At 46.5% G+C, this 16,366-nt stretch overlaps 1 protein-coding gene and 1 pseudogene across 1 annotated transcript in view; both read left to right on the top strand.

Moving 5' to 3' along the window:
• Positions 1 to 16,366, top strand: part of ARHGAP44 (Rho GTPase activating protein 44) — a 183,873-nt gene that overhangs the window by 128,988 nt on the left and 38,519 nt on the right. Inside the window, exons 8-10 of the mRNA XM_008153578.3 lie at positions 5,169 to 5,237; positions 6,977 to 7,058; positions 7,507 to 7,634. Of these exons, the coding sequence (XP_008151800.1) occupies positions 5,169 to 5,237; positions 6,977 to 7,058; positions 7,507 to 7,634 (279 nt within the window). The remainder of the gene's footprint in view (positions 1 to 5,168; positions 5,238 to 6,976; positions 7,059 to 7,506; positions 7,635 to 16,366) is intronic.
• On the top strand, positions 1,619 to 2,076 carry LOC129147378 (ubiquitin-like protein FUBI; annotated as a pseudogene).

Raw genomic sequence — 16,366 nt, 5'->3', positions numbered from 1 at the left:
CCTGTGCACACGGGGCCCAGCGATGGTCAGGCCGTTCAGGTTGTCCTGGCCCAGCACTGCTCTCCGTGGGGCTTCTGCTCACGTGTGCGACTCTCTTACTCACCTGTCAGTCTCCACTCTGGGGCAGTGGCTTGCCTGTGACCTCACTTCTCTGATGGAGCAGAAAAGCTGTTGATTTTTCAGTTTGTTCAGCGTTTTACATGTCGCTAGTGGTGACTTCTGATCTTGCATGCCAGACTGGAAACCAGAAGCCAATTATAAAGATCAAGGTTATACTCTCTTCCAAGAACAAGTATTTAAGAGAGAAGTATATAAATACCTTAGAAATTGTGTTAACAACAGGAATCTTCAAAATCCTACAATAATATCATGAATGTAGGATGATTATAAAATAGGACTGAGCAAATCAAAGACTGTAAAATTGAGAGATGTTCCTAGATGAGAAAAGTCAATGTTATCAAAATTTTAATTCCCTCACAACTGTATAAGTTGATATAATTGTAATAAATGCTCCAAAGGGTAATAAAGGGTTTCTAAAGTTAATGTGGGAGAGTTATTGGAGCTTTGAATTTCTGTCTCTTACAATGTATTGTGAAGTTACATAATTAAAATGTAGATACTATTTAAAAAAAAAATAGAATAAGGCGGTGGCAGGGGTGCGGGTGGCGGGGGAGACATCCCAGTCAGAAGAAAATCCAAGTGAATGAGAAGTTTTATCTGTGACATTTCAAATCCATGGGGACAGTCTATTCTGTTCGTGAACAGTGTTGAGACCTTTGGTTAGCTCTTTAAAAATTCTGTATCTGGCCCTAACCGGTTTGGCTCAGTGGATAGAACGTCGGCCTGTGGACTGAAAGGTCCCAGGTTCAATTCCCGTCAAGGGCATGTACCTTGGTTGTGGGCACATCCCCAGTAGGAGGTGTGCAGGAGGCAGCTGATTGATGTTTCTCTCTCATCGATGTTTCTAGCTCTCTATCCCTCTCCCTTCCTCTCTGTAAAAAATCAATAAAATATATTAAAAGAAAATTCTGTATCTGGTACAAGTACCAAAGTAAGTTCCAATGTATTAAAGATGTAAATGTTATATCCTCCACTGAACATATATATATATATATGGATATTTATACTGTTAGTTGAGGTGCCCTAAGTGAATTAGCAAAGGAGGACATCGTAAAGAGAAAAATGTAATAGACACTACCACATGGAAGAGCCATTTAAAGAAGTATAGGACCGAAAAAAGTTGCAAATAGTGTCCAAAGATAAATGGAAAATGGGGAAAATATTAGCAGTATTTTATTAACCCCTTGGTCTCATGCATCTAAAGAATTCTCACAAATCTTATACATAAATAGATAAAGTCTCCTACCGAAAAATGGGCACTTAATGTCAACAAGGAATTGACACAAATAGATAATACATTTAGAAGAAAGTTAACCTCTTAAAAAAGCAAACTACAGATTAGGAACATATTATTTAAATTTTACCTATAAATTTGATTGTGTTTAAACAGAATTAAGCAATTACTGTCAGAGCAGTGACGTTGACGCAGCAAGCGCTTAGGACGTGTACCCTCCTCTTCCTTCCTCTTTCTGGACTCCATCTTCACGGTCGTGGCACAGGCCGCAGTTCAGTCGCCAGCATGCAGCTTTTTGTCCGCGCCCAGGAGCTACACACCCTCGAGGTGACCGGCCGACCGGCCGGGAGGCTGTCTCCCAGATCAAGGCTCATGTAGCCTCGCTGGAGGGCATCGCTCCAGAAGATCACACCTAGGGGCAGGCACACCCCTAGAGGGTGAGGCTACCTGGGCCAGTGTGGGGTGGAGGCTCTGACCACGCTGAAGTAGCCGCCCGCATGCCGGGAGGTGAAGTCCATGGTTCTCTGGCCCGGGCTGGGAAAGGAAGAGGTCAGACCCCCAAGGTGGCCAATCAGGAGGAAAAGAAGGAGACTGCTCAGGCCAGGTGACGGATGCAGTACACCCGGCGTTTTGTCAATGTTGTGCCCACCTTGGGCAAGAAGGGCCCAATGCCAACTCGTGAAGTCCTTTGTAATCTGGGTTTCTCTAATAAAGCCACTTAGCACAGTCAAAAAAAAAAAAAAAGCAATTACTGTAAAAAGCAAACACATATTTATGGGTTAATTCTTATAGTAAAAATGTTTTTCTCTGATGGTTGACAGTATATATCAAAAGCCCTAATGTCCCAACTCGTCATCTTTCTAATATTTGTAAATTTAATTATAAGGGATTATATAATCAAAATTAATTTTAACTGCAGAATTTATCCTAAGGAAATAATCAAGCGAAGGATACAAATCTGTATAAACAAATACTTATTCAAATGTCATTTTAATGTGAAAAACTAAAAACACAATATCCAACAATAGAAACCTATTCCATCCATTGATTAAGTATCATGTCTGTTATAAAACATGCTTATCTAGGAGTGAATGAGCTACAAAGCACCCTGGCTCCTTTTCTGTAAGCCCAGTAATCATACAAACATGTGTGAGTTAACATAGATGCTGACTAAGCACATCACAGCTTACGGCCATTATCTCTGCTGTTGGGGTTACAGGTGGGCGGGGGTATTTACTTGGTATTTTTCCAAGTGTTGATTAATGAAACATCAGCAAACAAATGATTTTTAAACACATTTAACTCGAGTGATTATTGATGGAAGGTTGTTTTCTTTATAGAAAATTCACTGATGATTTAGGTACATGGAAATTGTATTTGTAGTGTCTCTTTTTCTGCAGTGTGGCTCATTTGGAGTCCACGTTGCTTACTTAATAAGGCCGTCGTCTGACTGCGCCTTCGAAACTCCGGTATGTCTCTGAGGGCACCCGCGGGTGAAGATGCAGGTGCCCTGGCCTTGGTCCCTCCTGGGGTCTCCTCCTCGGTCTGCAGAGCCGTTCACACCCAGCCCTTGTTTCTCCTGACGTGGCGTAGCTCCCTCACGACTGCCAGGCGGGGGATGGCTGTCTGCTGGGCCTGCCGGCGTGGGGAGGCTGGTTCCCCACAAAACTGCTTTCTCCTGACCCTTTGGCAGACTGGGCAGCCCTACGAAGGCATTCGCTATAGGGATGCTCTGGCGAAAGGGAGCTGAGGTGGGTCTTAGGGCCCATGCTGTTCTTCGGGAAAACTGCCATTGCTGAGCCTCTGTTTCTTCATTTGTTCTTACAGTAAATATTATTGAGCCCCTACTGTCAGAAGCACTTTTGAGACCGAGGAGGACAGACAGATAAGATCCTTGAACTCTTGGTAGCTGCTCTTCTGAAACTGGGAATTCCACACGTACCTAAGAGAGATGAGCATTCCATGTGGCCCGGAGAATCCCATGTGGCCCGGAGAATCCCATGTGGCCCGGAGAATCCCATGTGATGTTGTGCCTGGCGCCTAGACGGTTCCCAGTGCATGTTAACTCATTGGTTCCCTTTCTTCATTGTCTGAAACTGGCCTGGGACAGCTTGGCCTCCTCTGTGCTCCAAGCTCAGAGAACACACTTCCCCTTTAGCTCGGTGCCTTGGTCCTGTGTCTCGTGGACAAGAACCCTCTGAGGCCCTGCCCACAATGCTTGCCTGGAAAAGGACACAGATGGCTCCGCACATCCTAGCAGTCTCACTAGGAACGGGCTTAACTGGCAGGTGGGGGGCATAGGTGGGGGGTTGGGATAGAATGCGAGGTTCTGTGCAACAGGCTCTCCCTACAGTGCGGAGCTGCCGGCTTTAACTCACTCAGTATCTGGGTCAGCTTCTTGTGCTGGTCTCACGTTCACCTCCAAGGGAACGTTCTAGACTCTTCTCTCCTCCACTTAGCATTTCTTCTCAAGATCTCCTACCTGAGGCAACCCAACAGGGAGCTTGAGAGATCATGTGACTTGTGCAACGGTGCTCAGAGACGTGGTTAGTGGCGAGTCTCCGTCCTGCTTGGGTGTGCTTGCTTGTCCCTTCTGTGATGTTTCTGTGGAACTGAAAACGGTTCTCTGAGGAGAACACATTGCAGGTCAGACACAGCGTTGGGCCATTGCCCCATTGCGCGGAGCCCTGGATCGCACAGGACAGTTAGCACTGGATTTGCGTGCAGTCGGCTGAGTCCAGGTTCTGATATGTTCTGAACCAGCAATCCTTCCCCTGCCCATCTGTCTTATCCAACTTCCTCCCAATTGGTGTGCTGCCGTCTCTTTCTCATATGCTGCTTATCAACCAGTCAGTACTGAGAATGAAGGACAGCAAAGCAGTAAAATAATCAGAGCGAAATGAGAGAAGGAAGAGAAGACAAGCACAGTCTGTACTCAGCGGCTGCTTCCCAGTGGTGGTGTCAGCTGCAGAGGACTGGGCGTAACTTGCACATCACCGCACACCAGCTTTCCTCACTCCCGACGAGGACCCCGTGTTGCAATCCCCTGGGAACCCCTGGCACAGGTGTTCTGTTCACACTTGCCATTCCCTGGGCCGAGGTTGGGAAGCATGGAAATGTCCAGGGCAGTTTGTGACATGTCAGGTTTTATTGAAAACTAGAGGCCTAGTGCACAAAAATGCGTGCACTAGGAAGGGTCCCTCAGCCCGACCTGCACCCTCTCGCAGTCTGGGAGCCCTCGGGGGATGTCCACCTGCTGGCTTAGGCCCGCTCCCACTCAGACATCCTTAGCGCTGCCGAGGCGGGAGAGGCTCCCGCCACTGCCGCTGCGCTCGCAGCCGTCAGCCTGGCTTGTGGCTGAGGGTGCTCCCCTGTGGAGTGCACTGACTACCAGGGGGCAGCTCCTGCATTGAGCATCTGCCCCATGGTGGTCAGTGCATGTCATAGCAACCGGTTGTTCTGCCGTTAGGATCAATTTGCTTATTACCCTTTTATTATATAGGATGAGATTGAACCTCAGAGGGAAGGCAGGGATGAGAGGGAGTGGGAAGAGATCAACCAAAGAACTTGTATGCATATATGCATAACCCATGGACATAGACAGTAGGGTGGTGAGAGCCTGGGGTGGGGGGTGGGCTAGAAGGGGTCAATGGGGGAATAAGGGACATATGTAATACTTTCAAAAATAAAGATTTTTTTTAAGATTAAAAATAATAAAAAGATTGAACGATGTGAAGGCTCGTTATTCTCTGAGGTCTGGACCCACGCGTTAGCCACTCTCATTTCACCTTGGTTGTGCATTTTACCTCCACAGGACCAGCTGTCAGCTGACATGTACAGTTTTGTGGCCAAAGAAATTGACTATGCAAACTACTTCCAAACGGTAAGGGTCCATAAAGGTGAGGCAGATCACAGTCTGTTTGCAAGAGGCCTGGTGCGGACAGGAAGGAGTGTGGGCGTGGGACTGAGGCCCCGTGGCTGAGCGTGTGATGGGAGTGGGATTTGACTGTTCTACCTGTGAAAAAACCCTGCCTTCTCTTTCTACTTGTATGGATCCCCCCCCAAAACCCTAAAACAACCTCATTCATGAAGGTCATTGCAACTCAGAGTCCCAAGGCAGTGTTCCCAGGCAGGGGTGGTTTGCTGCCTCCTCCAGGGACATTTTTAGCTGCCACCTTTGGGGGAGGTGCTGTTGGCATCTAGTGGGTCGGGGATGCTGCTAAGCATCCTGCAATGCACAGAACAGCCCGCACACAAAGAATTTTCCAGACCGAAGTAGGGCCACGCCTGGAAACCCTGGTGTATCAAAAACAAGGACCCCGCCCCCCAGCACAGATTGGTTTTAACCTGGATTTTTGCCAGGATGATGGCAAGTAGGTAAATGATGATTGGTGTGACCTGTTTGCCTTCTCGTTAAGGAAAGCAGATTTAAAGAGAGAGAAACGGGATCTGAGTTGAGAAAAAGTATAAACTAAAAGTAGGGAAGTGATAGGATGATAAGGAAGGTAAAGAGAAGGAATGGGGGACATCCTGAGAGGCTGAGGGTGCTTTGCTAAGTGTGTAAATGGCTGTGGGCTGTTAGCCATCTTCCAGCACTTCCATCAGTGGACAGAAATTCAGAGGCGTGTCCTCTACCCTGAAAAAGCAGAGATGCATTCCTTCCAACCTAGAAAGTTATTTTTAAGTAGTAATATATTTTCAAGTATACTCCATTGCTTTTGTTGGTGAAGATAATATTCAACTTTAGAGTTGTTAAAACTAATGAAATTGGTGACCTTGCAAGCATTATTAGGCTGCCTAATTGTCATTTGTATGCCATTTATTTCACTTCCCTGATTTTTTAAAAATTCACTTTACTTTTAGTTGGAAACAATAGTATCTACCCTCCACACAAAGCATTTAAATAGTGAATCATTCTCCTTCCCTCATAGATGCCCAGTTTTTGAGGGGGAAGGAGGGATTCAGAAACTAAATGAAGTAACTATTGCTCACGGGTTTTCCTCGGCTCTTAGCCACATTTCAGCGGCTTTGTTAGTAGTAGGATGGCCAGCCTAGCTTGGAGGGCTGTTCCGGGAGCCGTATCATCATAACCAAAGCAATCTTACCTCCGTGGGGACTTGTAGTAGAGGGTTGTGGATCAAGACACAGGTTTTCTGATCAGTTATATCTTTGCAGAAAACAAGATGTGTGTGTGCGTGCGTGTGTGTGCGCACGCGCGCGCGCACACAGGTTAATGGCATTTAGCTCTAATAGGCAAATGGATTTCTAAATGTGATTTTCATTTATATTCTCCTATCAGTTTACCTCTCTGTGTTGCCTTTTGCTTTGAGGGGTGCTCGGAACGGTAAGATGGCAGGAAAGGCAAGCTCTCTAGGTCAGGCTCCAGCTCAGGGGTCCCCCTCACCCTGATGGTTCTCCCACCTCCCACATTCCCACTGAGGCTGTTGCTGCAGAGACTAAGGGGAAGCGTGCCCATGGGTTTGGGTGACTGAGGAAGGAGCAGGGGCTCCACCTCCTTGCCCGTGAGTAACCAGCACCTTCTGGCAGAGAGCCCCAAGGGCGCAGCGGCCTGAGCTCCCCGGCCTTTGGCAAAGGGTAACGCTTGCTCTCGTGTCTTCTCAGCTCATAGAAGTGCAGGCTGAGTACCACAGGAAGTCGCTGGCGCTCTTGCAGGCCGTGCTGCCGCAGATAAAAGCACAGCAGGGTGAGTGCACACCTGTGTGCCTTGGAGGGAGGGTTGGGGCTGCTCGCCTTCCCAGAGGCCACCCCGGCCTGCATCCCGTTCACCCTCCGCTCTCCCCACGGGTCACGCTCGATGGGCTGGCAGGACTTCACAGGCCGGTGCCTGGTCCAGTTGCGGTGAAGCAGAGCGTACACAGACCCACTGCCCCCTGGGGATGAGGGGGCGTGGATGTGAGCGGAAGTGTGTGTTACCTGCTACGGGAGGCCCCACAGCCCTGCACACAGCCAGTTAGCATCTACCCTGCCCAGTCCTCTCAGTCACCCCAAACTGCAGGGACAGAGGCTCAACTGGGCCTCCGTGTCTTTCGTGGTCTTAGGATAATCTGTATAAGAGGAAAGTCATGGTCCAGCAGGGCGACCTTCACTCACCCCTCACGGCCTCCTTTTTGCATCCCCCTCTCCCCCTGCAGAGGCCTGGGTGGAGAAGCCGTCCTTCGGGAAGCCCCTGGAGGAGCACCTCGCCATCAGCGGCCGGGAGATCGCCTTCCCCATCGAGGCCTGCGTCACGATGCTGCTGGAGTGCGGGATGCAGGAGGAGGTAGGTCCGCACAGCCAGCCCCAGCCCTGGCTGCATCTTCTCTTCTGTCACCATCCCCACCTGGCCCCCAAAACCAAACATGGCGACATGGGGTACAGCCTCTCTCCTGCGGAGCCCAGATGGGTCCTGCTCTCGCCTATGAGCCTTCCCTTCACAGGGAGCGAGAACGCTGGCTGTGAGGAACATACAGCCACACTCCAGCCATTTCTTCTCCATGTTTGTTGTTGTTGTTGTTGTTAATCCTCATCCGAGGGTGTTTTTCCATTGAGAGAGTGGAAGAGGGAGGGAGAGACAGAGCAAAACATCGATGTGAGAGAGACACATCAATTGGTTGCCTCCCGCATGCACCCTGACCAGGGCCGGGGGTCGGGCCAGCTACTGAGGTATGTGCCCTTGACCAGAATCGAACCCAGGACCCTGCAGTCCAAGGGCCAGTGCTCTAACCACCGAGAAAAACCAGCTAGGGCTCCTTCATGTTTAATACGAGTTTTGGCGGCTGCTGTTGCTTTGTCGTCTTTTCCTCCTCCTTCCCTACTGTTCCCCCTCCCCCTGCTCCTCCTTTGTCTTCTTTCCTAAGTTCCAATTTTAAAAATAGGCCTTTTAGAATATATGCATCTCTGTGTTCATTGCAGTGTTATTTGCAATAGCCATGGTTTGGAAGCAGCCAGGTATCCATCAGTGAATGAGTGGATAACAAAGCTGTGGTACATTTATGTAATGGAATACTACTTGGCCGTAAAAAAGAAGGAAATCTTACCTTTTATGGATGGACCTGGAGAGCATTGTGCTGAGTGAAATAAGTCATTCACGGAAACACAAGTATCAGCTGATTTCACTCATGTGGAACCTAATGAACAAAAAAACTAGCAAACAAAATAAAAGCAGACTCATAGAGCCTGGCCACTGGGGCTGAGTTGGTTGAGCACTGACCCATGAACCAGGTTCGATTCCCAGCCAGGGCACATACTCGGGTTGCAGGATCAATCCTAGTAGGGGGGTGTGCAGGAGGCAGCTGATCAATAATTCTCTCTCATCATTGATGGTTCTATCTCTCCTTCTCCCATCCTCTCTATGAAATCAATAAAAATGTATTTTTTGGAAAAAAGAAACAAAAAATAAAACTCAGATACAGAAAACAGACTGACAGCTATCAGAGGGGAAGGGGGTTGGGAGGAGGTAGAAGAGGGTAAAGGGGAATGAATGGTGATGAAAGGAGACTTGACTTGGTATGCTGGCCGCTCCCTCTATGTCAGGTGCTCTGGATGCTGGCCATTCAAAAGGAATGAGAATAAGTGTCTTTTGACCAAGTTTTCAGTGCCAGGCATTTTCTCATGTTATCAATCCAAGATGAAAAGATCTGTTAAGTCCCTGGGGCACAGTTTCATAGAGGACGTTTTCCTTCCCATCATTTTTTTTTTTTTTAATTGTGGAAAAACTTAATGTTAAGATAAGCAGCCTCATCCCCTGGCTTGGGTCAGTCCTGTTCCATCGCCACCTCCACGTCCTGCCCCCACCCTGCTTTGGGCTTGAAGCCACTCCCAGACATTATATCATCTCGTCTATAGTACGTCAGTAGGTTTCTCCAGGAGATTAGGGATATTTTTAAATACAACTGTAAACTTCAGTAGGTTTCTCCAGGAGATTAGGGATATTTTTAAATACAACTGTAACATTGTTACATACAAAAAGTAAAATAAGTGATCAGTGTCTTTAAATTTCTAACAAGTATAAGCTAGATGTTGAAGAACAGAAGTCAGGTGAGCTGGCAGCTCCTGTCTCATCTCCTGGCTCTGGGCCGCTCTGCCTCACGCCAGACCTTCACCGCCTTGCTTTAATCCTTCCCTGCTTTGCATCAGCGGATCTGTCAGTAACAACTGCTCTCCGGTTTCCTCAGCGGCATAAAGCCTTGTTTCCACCCAGCCGCAGCCTCGTGCTCCTTCCCTCAGCTCTTTGGGTTTGTTTTCTGTGTCCCCAGTTTCTTAAGCGAACTCAGCATTTCTGAGTCTGTATCCGCACCGCCACGCACTCCTCCTCTCCTGGACTCACTGTGTGATCAGTCACGTTCTCCTCCGTGTTTATGTGTCTCTCAATGGAACAGTCTTCTCAGTTACACAGTCAAAAACCTGAAGCCGTGCTTGGTGAACCTGCTTCCTTCTCCTGGCCTGTCCGTCGCCGGGTGCGATTCTCTCCCTGCGTGGCTGCGTGTGTCCAGCGCGTCCTAACCTCTCCTGGGAGCTGCGGCTGCTGTCTGCATCCTGGCAGCTGCGCTTGCTAACTAACCAGACACACTTGGGAGCTTCCTCGCATGTATGCCAGAGATCTCCGGGCATCTGTCCGCCTGTACTAAGAAGGGAGTGACTGACCTCAGCAGACCCCAACTCAGACCAGGAACATTTTCTCCTAAAGGAATTGGGGAGTTGGGGACCCTCCATATAAAGTAGCCAGGAGAGCCTCCACCAGGAGGGTTGCTTCACAGAATGCAAGGAGCTGAGAAGGTGAAACAGAAACCACAAGGTCTTCAACTCATGTCCACCTTCCTGTCTGGGACCTGGTGTTCCTTTCCAAGTCTGACCTGTGTCTGTCTCCTCTCCACATACCCCTGGCCTCTTCTCTTTCTCTTCCTAGTTCACGTTAACTCTGCAGGAGGTAGGGGTTTCACTTGAAAAGGATGATAGCAACTCAAAAATAACTCTGATGCCACCCTAGCATGGCTCGCTCAGTGGTTGAGGGTTGACCTATGAACCAGGAGGTCATGGTTCAATTCCCAGTCAGGGCATATGCCTGGGTTGCGGGCTTGATCCCCAGTGTGGGGCATCCAGGAGGCAACTGATCAATGATTCTCTCTCATCGTTGATGTTTCTATATCTCCCTTTCCCTTCCTCTATGAAATCAATAAAAATGTATCTTTTTTAAGTAACTCTGAGAACAGAACATGAGGGACTGAAGGGAGCATCCCTCTCTCAAAACACCATCCCATCTGCCATCCCCTGAGGACACAGGCTTCATTTGGATCTAAAAGTATAGCCCTGGAGAAATTAAAAATAGCAGCAGAGTAAGTGGATGCTGCATAGACATGTTCCTAGAACCAAACTGGAATTACAACTAAAATACAGAAAAACTTCCTGAGTAATCAACTGAAGACTCACTGGAGAGAACCCTGATAACTGAGGACAGAAAGTGGAGACCACATAGAGACTGACAATTGCTAATTAGGCGGTTTTGCCTGGGGGAAAGACAGCTGACCCACCCTATTGGAAAACACCCTGCCCCAAGGTGTGCAGTTCCTGAGACCCATTAAGAGACTGATAATAACAATTAGCCTCCAGGCAGAAGCAATCACCCCACTTTTTAGGAAAAACTCTCTTCATACTTGTAGACGATTGCCTCAGGGCAATTCAAGACTAAATCTAATCAGTCTGCAAGCAGAGGCGGTCTCTGGAGGCTTTGAGTCTTTGCCTGATCTAATTAGACCGAAACAGCCTCTGATACTCTCTTGCACTAGAGACTGGGAGTCATAGAAGATCTACCTAATACATATTCACAAATCCAAATAGGCAGAGAAAATGAGACAAAGAAACAACCCCTAGATGAAAGAACAAGAGAATTCTTCAGAAGAGATAGATGGAATGGAGATCAGAAATTTATCTGATATAGAGTTCATAATAATTATGGTAAAGATGCTCAACAGCATGAGAAAAGATATAGTAACTATGAAAACCGAAATAAAGAATGACATAGCACAAATAAAGAACACATTGGAAGGAATACACAGCAGATAAGGGGAAACTGAGTATTGGATCAGTGAATTAGAAGACAGAGTTGAAAAAAATCACTCAATCAGAGAACCACAGAGAAAAACAATTAAGAAACAGGAGGACAGCTTAAGGGAGCTGTAGGACAACATGCAATGTTTCCATATTCACATAACAGGAGTGCCGGAAGAGACAGAAAGGGAAAAAGGGATAGAGAATGTGTTTGAAGAAATAATGGCAGAAAACTTCCCTAACCTGGTGAAGGAAAAGTCACACAAGTTCAGGAGACACAGAGAACCCCAAACAAGAAGAACCCAAAAGGCCCATGCCCAGACACATCATAATTAAAATGCCAAAATTAAAGACAAAGAGAGAATCTTAGAGGCAGCAAGAGAAAAGCAAACTGTTACCTACAAAGGAGCTCCCATAAGGCTGACACCTGATTTCTCATCAGAAACTCTACAGACCAGAAGGGAATGAAATACTGAAGGTAATGAAAAGCAAGGATCTGAAACCAGGATTACTATATCCAGCAAGGCTATCATTAAAAATAGATGGTCAAATAACGAGCTTCCCAGACAAAGAAAGACTAAAGGAATTTATCACTACCAAGCTAGCATTACAAAAAATTCTAAAGGGACTGCTGTAATGAGAAGAAACAGAGAGACAAACCTAGGCACACAGAATTAAAATGGCAATAAATAAGTACCTATCAATAATAACCCTAACTGTAAATAGAATAAGTGCTCCAATCAAAAGGTATAGGGTAGCTGAATGGATACAAAAACATGACCCAACTATATGCTGTCTACAAGAGACCCACCTCAGAACAAAAGACTCACACTGGATGAGTGTAAAGGGATGGAAAAAAGTTTTACATTGCAAATGGAAAAGAAACAAAAGAGACAACAAAGATGACTACATAAAACTAAAGGGATCAATCCAGTAAGAGGATATAACCCTGATAAACATATATGCACCCAATATAACAGCATCTAAATATATTTTAAAAAACTTCTAGAGGACTTTAAGGGAGAGATCGACAACACAGTCATAGTAGGGGACTTTAATACCCCTCTGACTTCACTGGATAGATCTTCCAGACAAAAACTTAACAAGGAAACAGTGACTCTAAAGGACACACTGGATCAGATGGATTTAATTGACATTTATAGAACATTTCACCCCAAAGCTGCAGAATATACATTCTTCTCAAGTGCATATAAATCATTCATAAAAATAGACCACCTGTTAGGACACAAAACAAGTCTCTACAAGTTCAAGAAAATTGAAATCATATCAAGCATCTTCTCAGATCACAGTGGAATGAAATTAGAAATAAACTACAGTAAAAACACCCAAAAACATTCAAACACATGGAGGCTAAATAGCATGTTATTAAACAACTAGAGGCCTGGTGCACAAATTCGTGCATGAGTGGGGTCTGGCCGGCCTGCCCCGATCAGGGCCGATTGGGCTGGGCCGGCTGAGGGGAGGGGCCACGGGTGGTTGGCAGGCCGGTTCTGTCCCCATTTGGGGTGGGAGGAGCCAGCTGGGGAGAGGGGCCGCAAGCGATTGGCCAGCCGGCCCAACTCCTGGTTGAACTCCAGTTGAGGGGCCAATTTGCATATTAGCCTTTTATTATATAGTACCAGAGGCCCGGTGCATGAAATTCATGAACAGGTGCAGTCCCTAGGCCTGGCCAGCGATGGAAGCGTGAGCATCTGGCATGGAAAGGCAGGTCCCAGCTGACCTCTGGGTCCTGGGCAGCACTTGGGCCCCCAGGCCCCCAAACACACCCCTCCACCTGAATCATCGAGCCTGTGCCCAGTTCCCTCAGTGCCTGGGAGCCAGACAGCAGCCCTGCCCCCCACAGCCACCATTGATCACCATCTGCAGGGCACTCGGGCTCCTGCCCAACTCCCTTAGCACCTGGGATTTGGGTGGTGGCTCCGCCCCTGCCACTGGTTGCCATCTGCAGGGTGTGAGTCAGCAGGATGATTAGGCTCCCACCTGGCTCCCTCAATGCCTGGGAGCTGGGCAGTGTCCCTGCCCCCCACCTTTGGTCGCTGTCTACAGGGCTCCCGTCTTGGCCTGGTGTCACCCGCTCACCTGCTCCTCATCCCACCGCATTACCACTCTCATCGGGGCCCATCGGGGCCCATCGGGGCCAGTAGTGCCTCCACTGCTGCCAGCGCCACGTCACTGACGCCTGTCATGTTTCGTGCCACCCCTGGTGGTCAGTGCACATAATAGCAGTCAAACTCCCTGTCAGACTCTCAGTTGAGGGGACAATTTGCATATTAGGCTTTTACTATATAGGATGAATGGGTTACCAATGAAATCAAGAAACAAATGAAAACCTTGCTGAAAACAAATGAAAATGAACACACAACAACCCAAAATCGCTGGGACACAGCAAAAGCAGTCTTGAGAAGGAAGGCCTATAGTTCATAGCACTATAGGCCTACCTCAAAAACAAGAAAAATTAACCCTACAACTTAAAGAACTAGAAAGAGAACAACAAGAAAAGCCCAGAGTAAGTAGAAGGAAGGAAATAATAAAGATTAGAACAGAAATAAATGACATAGACTTAAAAAACAATACAAAAAAATTAATGAAACCAAGAGCTAGTTCTTTGAAAAGATAAACAAGATTGATGAATCATTAGCCAGACTCATCAAGAAACAAAGAGAGGACTCAAATAAGTAAAATCAGAAATGAAAGCGGAGATGTAACTGCCAACACCACAGAAATATAAAGGATTGTAAGAAAGTACTATGAACAACCATATAACAACAAACTGGACAATGTGAATGAAATGGACAAATTCCTAGAAAAATACAATCTCCCAAAACTAAATCAGGAGGAATCAGAAAATCTGAATAGGCCAATAACAACCGATGAAATAGAAGCAGTAATCCAAAAACTCCCAGCAAACAAAAGCCCAAGTCTGGATGGCTTCATAGGGGAGTTTCACCAAACATTCAAAGAGGAACTAACACCTGTACTCCCCAACTATTCCAAAAATCCAAGAGGAAGGAACATTTCCCAGCTCTTTTTATGAGGCCAGCATTATCCTAATTCCAAAAGCAAATAAAGACACTACAAAGAAAGGGAATTACAGGCCAATATCCCTGATGAACTTAGATGCTACAGTCTTCAACAAGATATTAGCAAATTGGATCCAGCAATATTTTAGAAAGATCATACTAGTACACCATGACCAAGTGGGATTTATCCCAGGGATGCAAGGCTGGTACAATATTTGCAAATCAATAAACGTGATACATCACATAAACAAATTGAGAGACAAAAATCACATGATCATATCAGTAAATGCAGAAAAAGCATTCGACAAAATCCAACACCCATTTTTGATTAAAAAATAAACTCTCAGGGAATAGAGGGTGCACATCTCAACATGATAAAGGCCATATATGACAAACCTACAGCCAACATAATACTCAATGGGCAACATCTAAAAGCATTTCCCCTAGGCCAGTGTTGTACATTCATCCCCAACAACACAGCCCCAGACAGAATCATCACTAAGGCCCTACAGGGACTAGCAGCTTTAGCTAATGAGTTAGCTGAGAATTCTGGAATTTGGATCTTTTCTCCAATTTACTAGCGCAGTGGTTCGGAGAATGGAAGGGAATGATGGTATCCATATTCTCTTCTTTAATAATCAATCAGGTTAGGAGTTACAGTAATGGGATGCTGTATCATCTTATGTATGAGGGGTCTTATCGAAAGGGTAATTGAAACCCCATTGGCCAAATCTGTAATAATAGAAGCATCATATGCTAATTAGACTGGATGTCCTTCCTTCCGGACAAAGCCACAGCGGGCAGGGGCCAAGGCAGAGGCAGAAGAGGACCCCAGGCGCAGCAGTGGGCGGGGGCGGGGGCCGGGGCCAAGGCCCTTGCATGAATTGCGTGCATCTGGCCTCTAGTAGCAAAATAATCTTCTCCTAGACCAGTGACGGTGAACCTATGACACGCGTGTCAGCACTGATACGCGTAGCCATTTCTGATGACATGCGGCCACATGCCGAGGATGAAACATTTGCTGCTCCTGAGGATGAAACATTTGTGACTAGAGTCTTGGAGTTAGTTTTTTCCTCAAAGTGACACACTACCTGAGTTATGCTCAGTTTTTTTGGTGAAGTTTGACACACCAAGCTCAAAAGGTTGCCCATCACTGTCCTAGACACTGCAGAGCATGAAAGTCAACTAATGTTAACCAAGTTTGAAGAAAAGAGTTAAGTGAGAAAAGGGGGGAATTGTGAGAATAAGCAAGTAATCTTTTCTGTCAAAGAAAGAAGTTTAGGCAGCCACCATTTTGGGTCATGTGACTTGGAAGCCGCCATTTTGGCTCCCGTGATTTGCAATTCCCTGGGGGCCACCATTTTGAAACAGCAAAGGTCGGCCCCTTCCTTTAAATTAGCGCAAGAGTGTGAGCCTAAGCTCTTCTAATCAAGAGTGAGAGACAGATGACGTTCATCAGGCATAAAAGCCTGACCAGACAGCCTGCTCAGTGTGTGTGTGCTCCCAGATCATATGCATGTACACCCTCCTGAAGGAGTAAAGATATTTGCCTTGCATAAAATTAAAGTAAAATAAAATAAAATAAAATAAAGCATTTCCCCTAAGAATAGGAACAAGACAGGGATGCCCACTTTCACCACACCTGTTTGACATAGTACTGGAAGTGCTAGCCATCGCGACCAGACAAGAAGACGAAATAAAAGGCATTCAAATTGGGAAGGAAGAAATAAAACTCTCATTATTCGCAGATGACATGATATTGTACGTAGAAAACTCTAAAGACTCCACCAAAAAACTACTAGATTTAATAAATGAATTCGGCAACGTAGCAGGATACAAAATCAACACCCAAACATCTCCAGCTTTTTCATATACCAACTAGAGGCCCGGTGCATGGATTCATGCATTGGTGGGGTCCCTCAGCCTG

Source organism: Eptesicus fuscus, chromosome 20, assembly GCF_027574615.1.
Source record: "Eptesicus fuscus isolate TK198812 chromosome 20, DD_ASM_mEF_20220401, whole genome shotgun sequence".
NCBI lineage: Eukaryota > Metazoa > Chordata > Mammalia > Chiroptera > Vespertilionidae > Eptesicus > Eptesicus fuscus.
The sequence above is the reverse complement of the archived record's forward strand: the minus strand, read 5'-3'. Positions and strand labels throughout refer to the sequence as shown.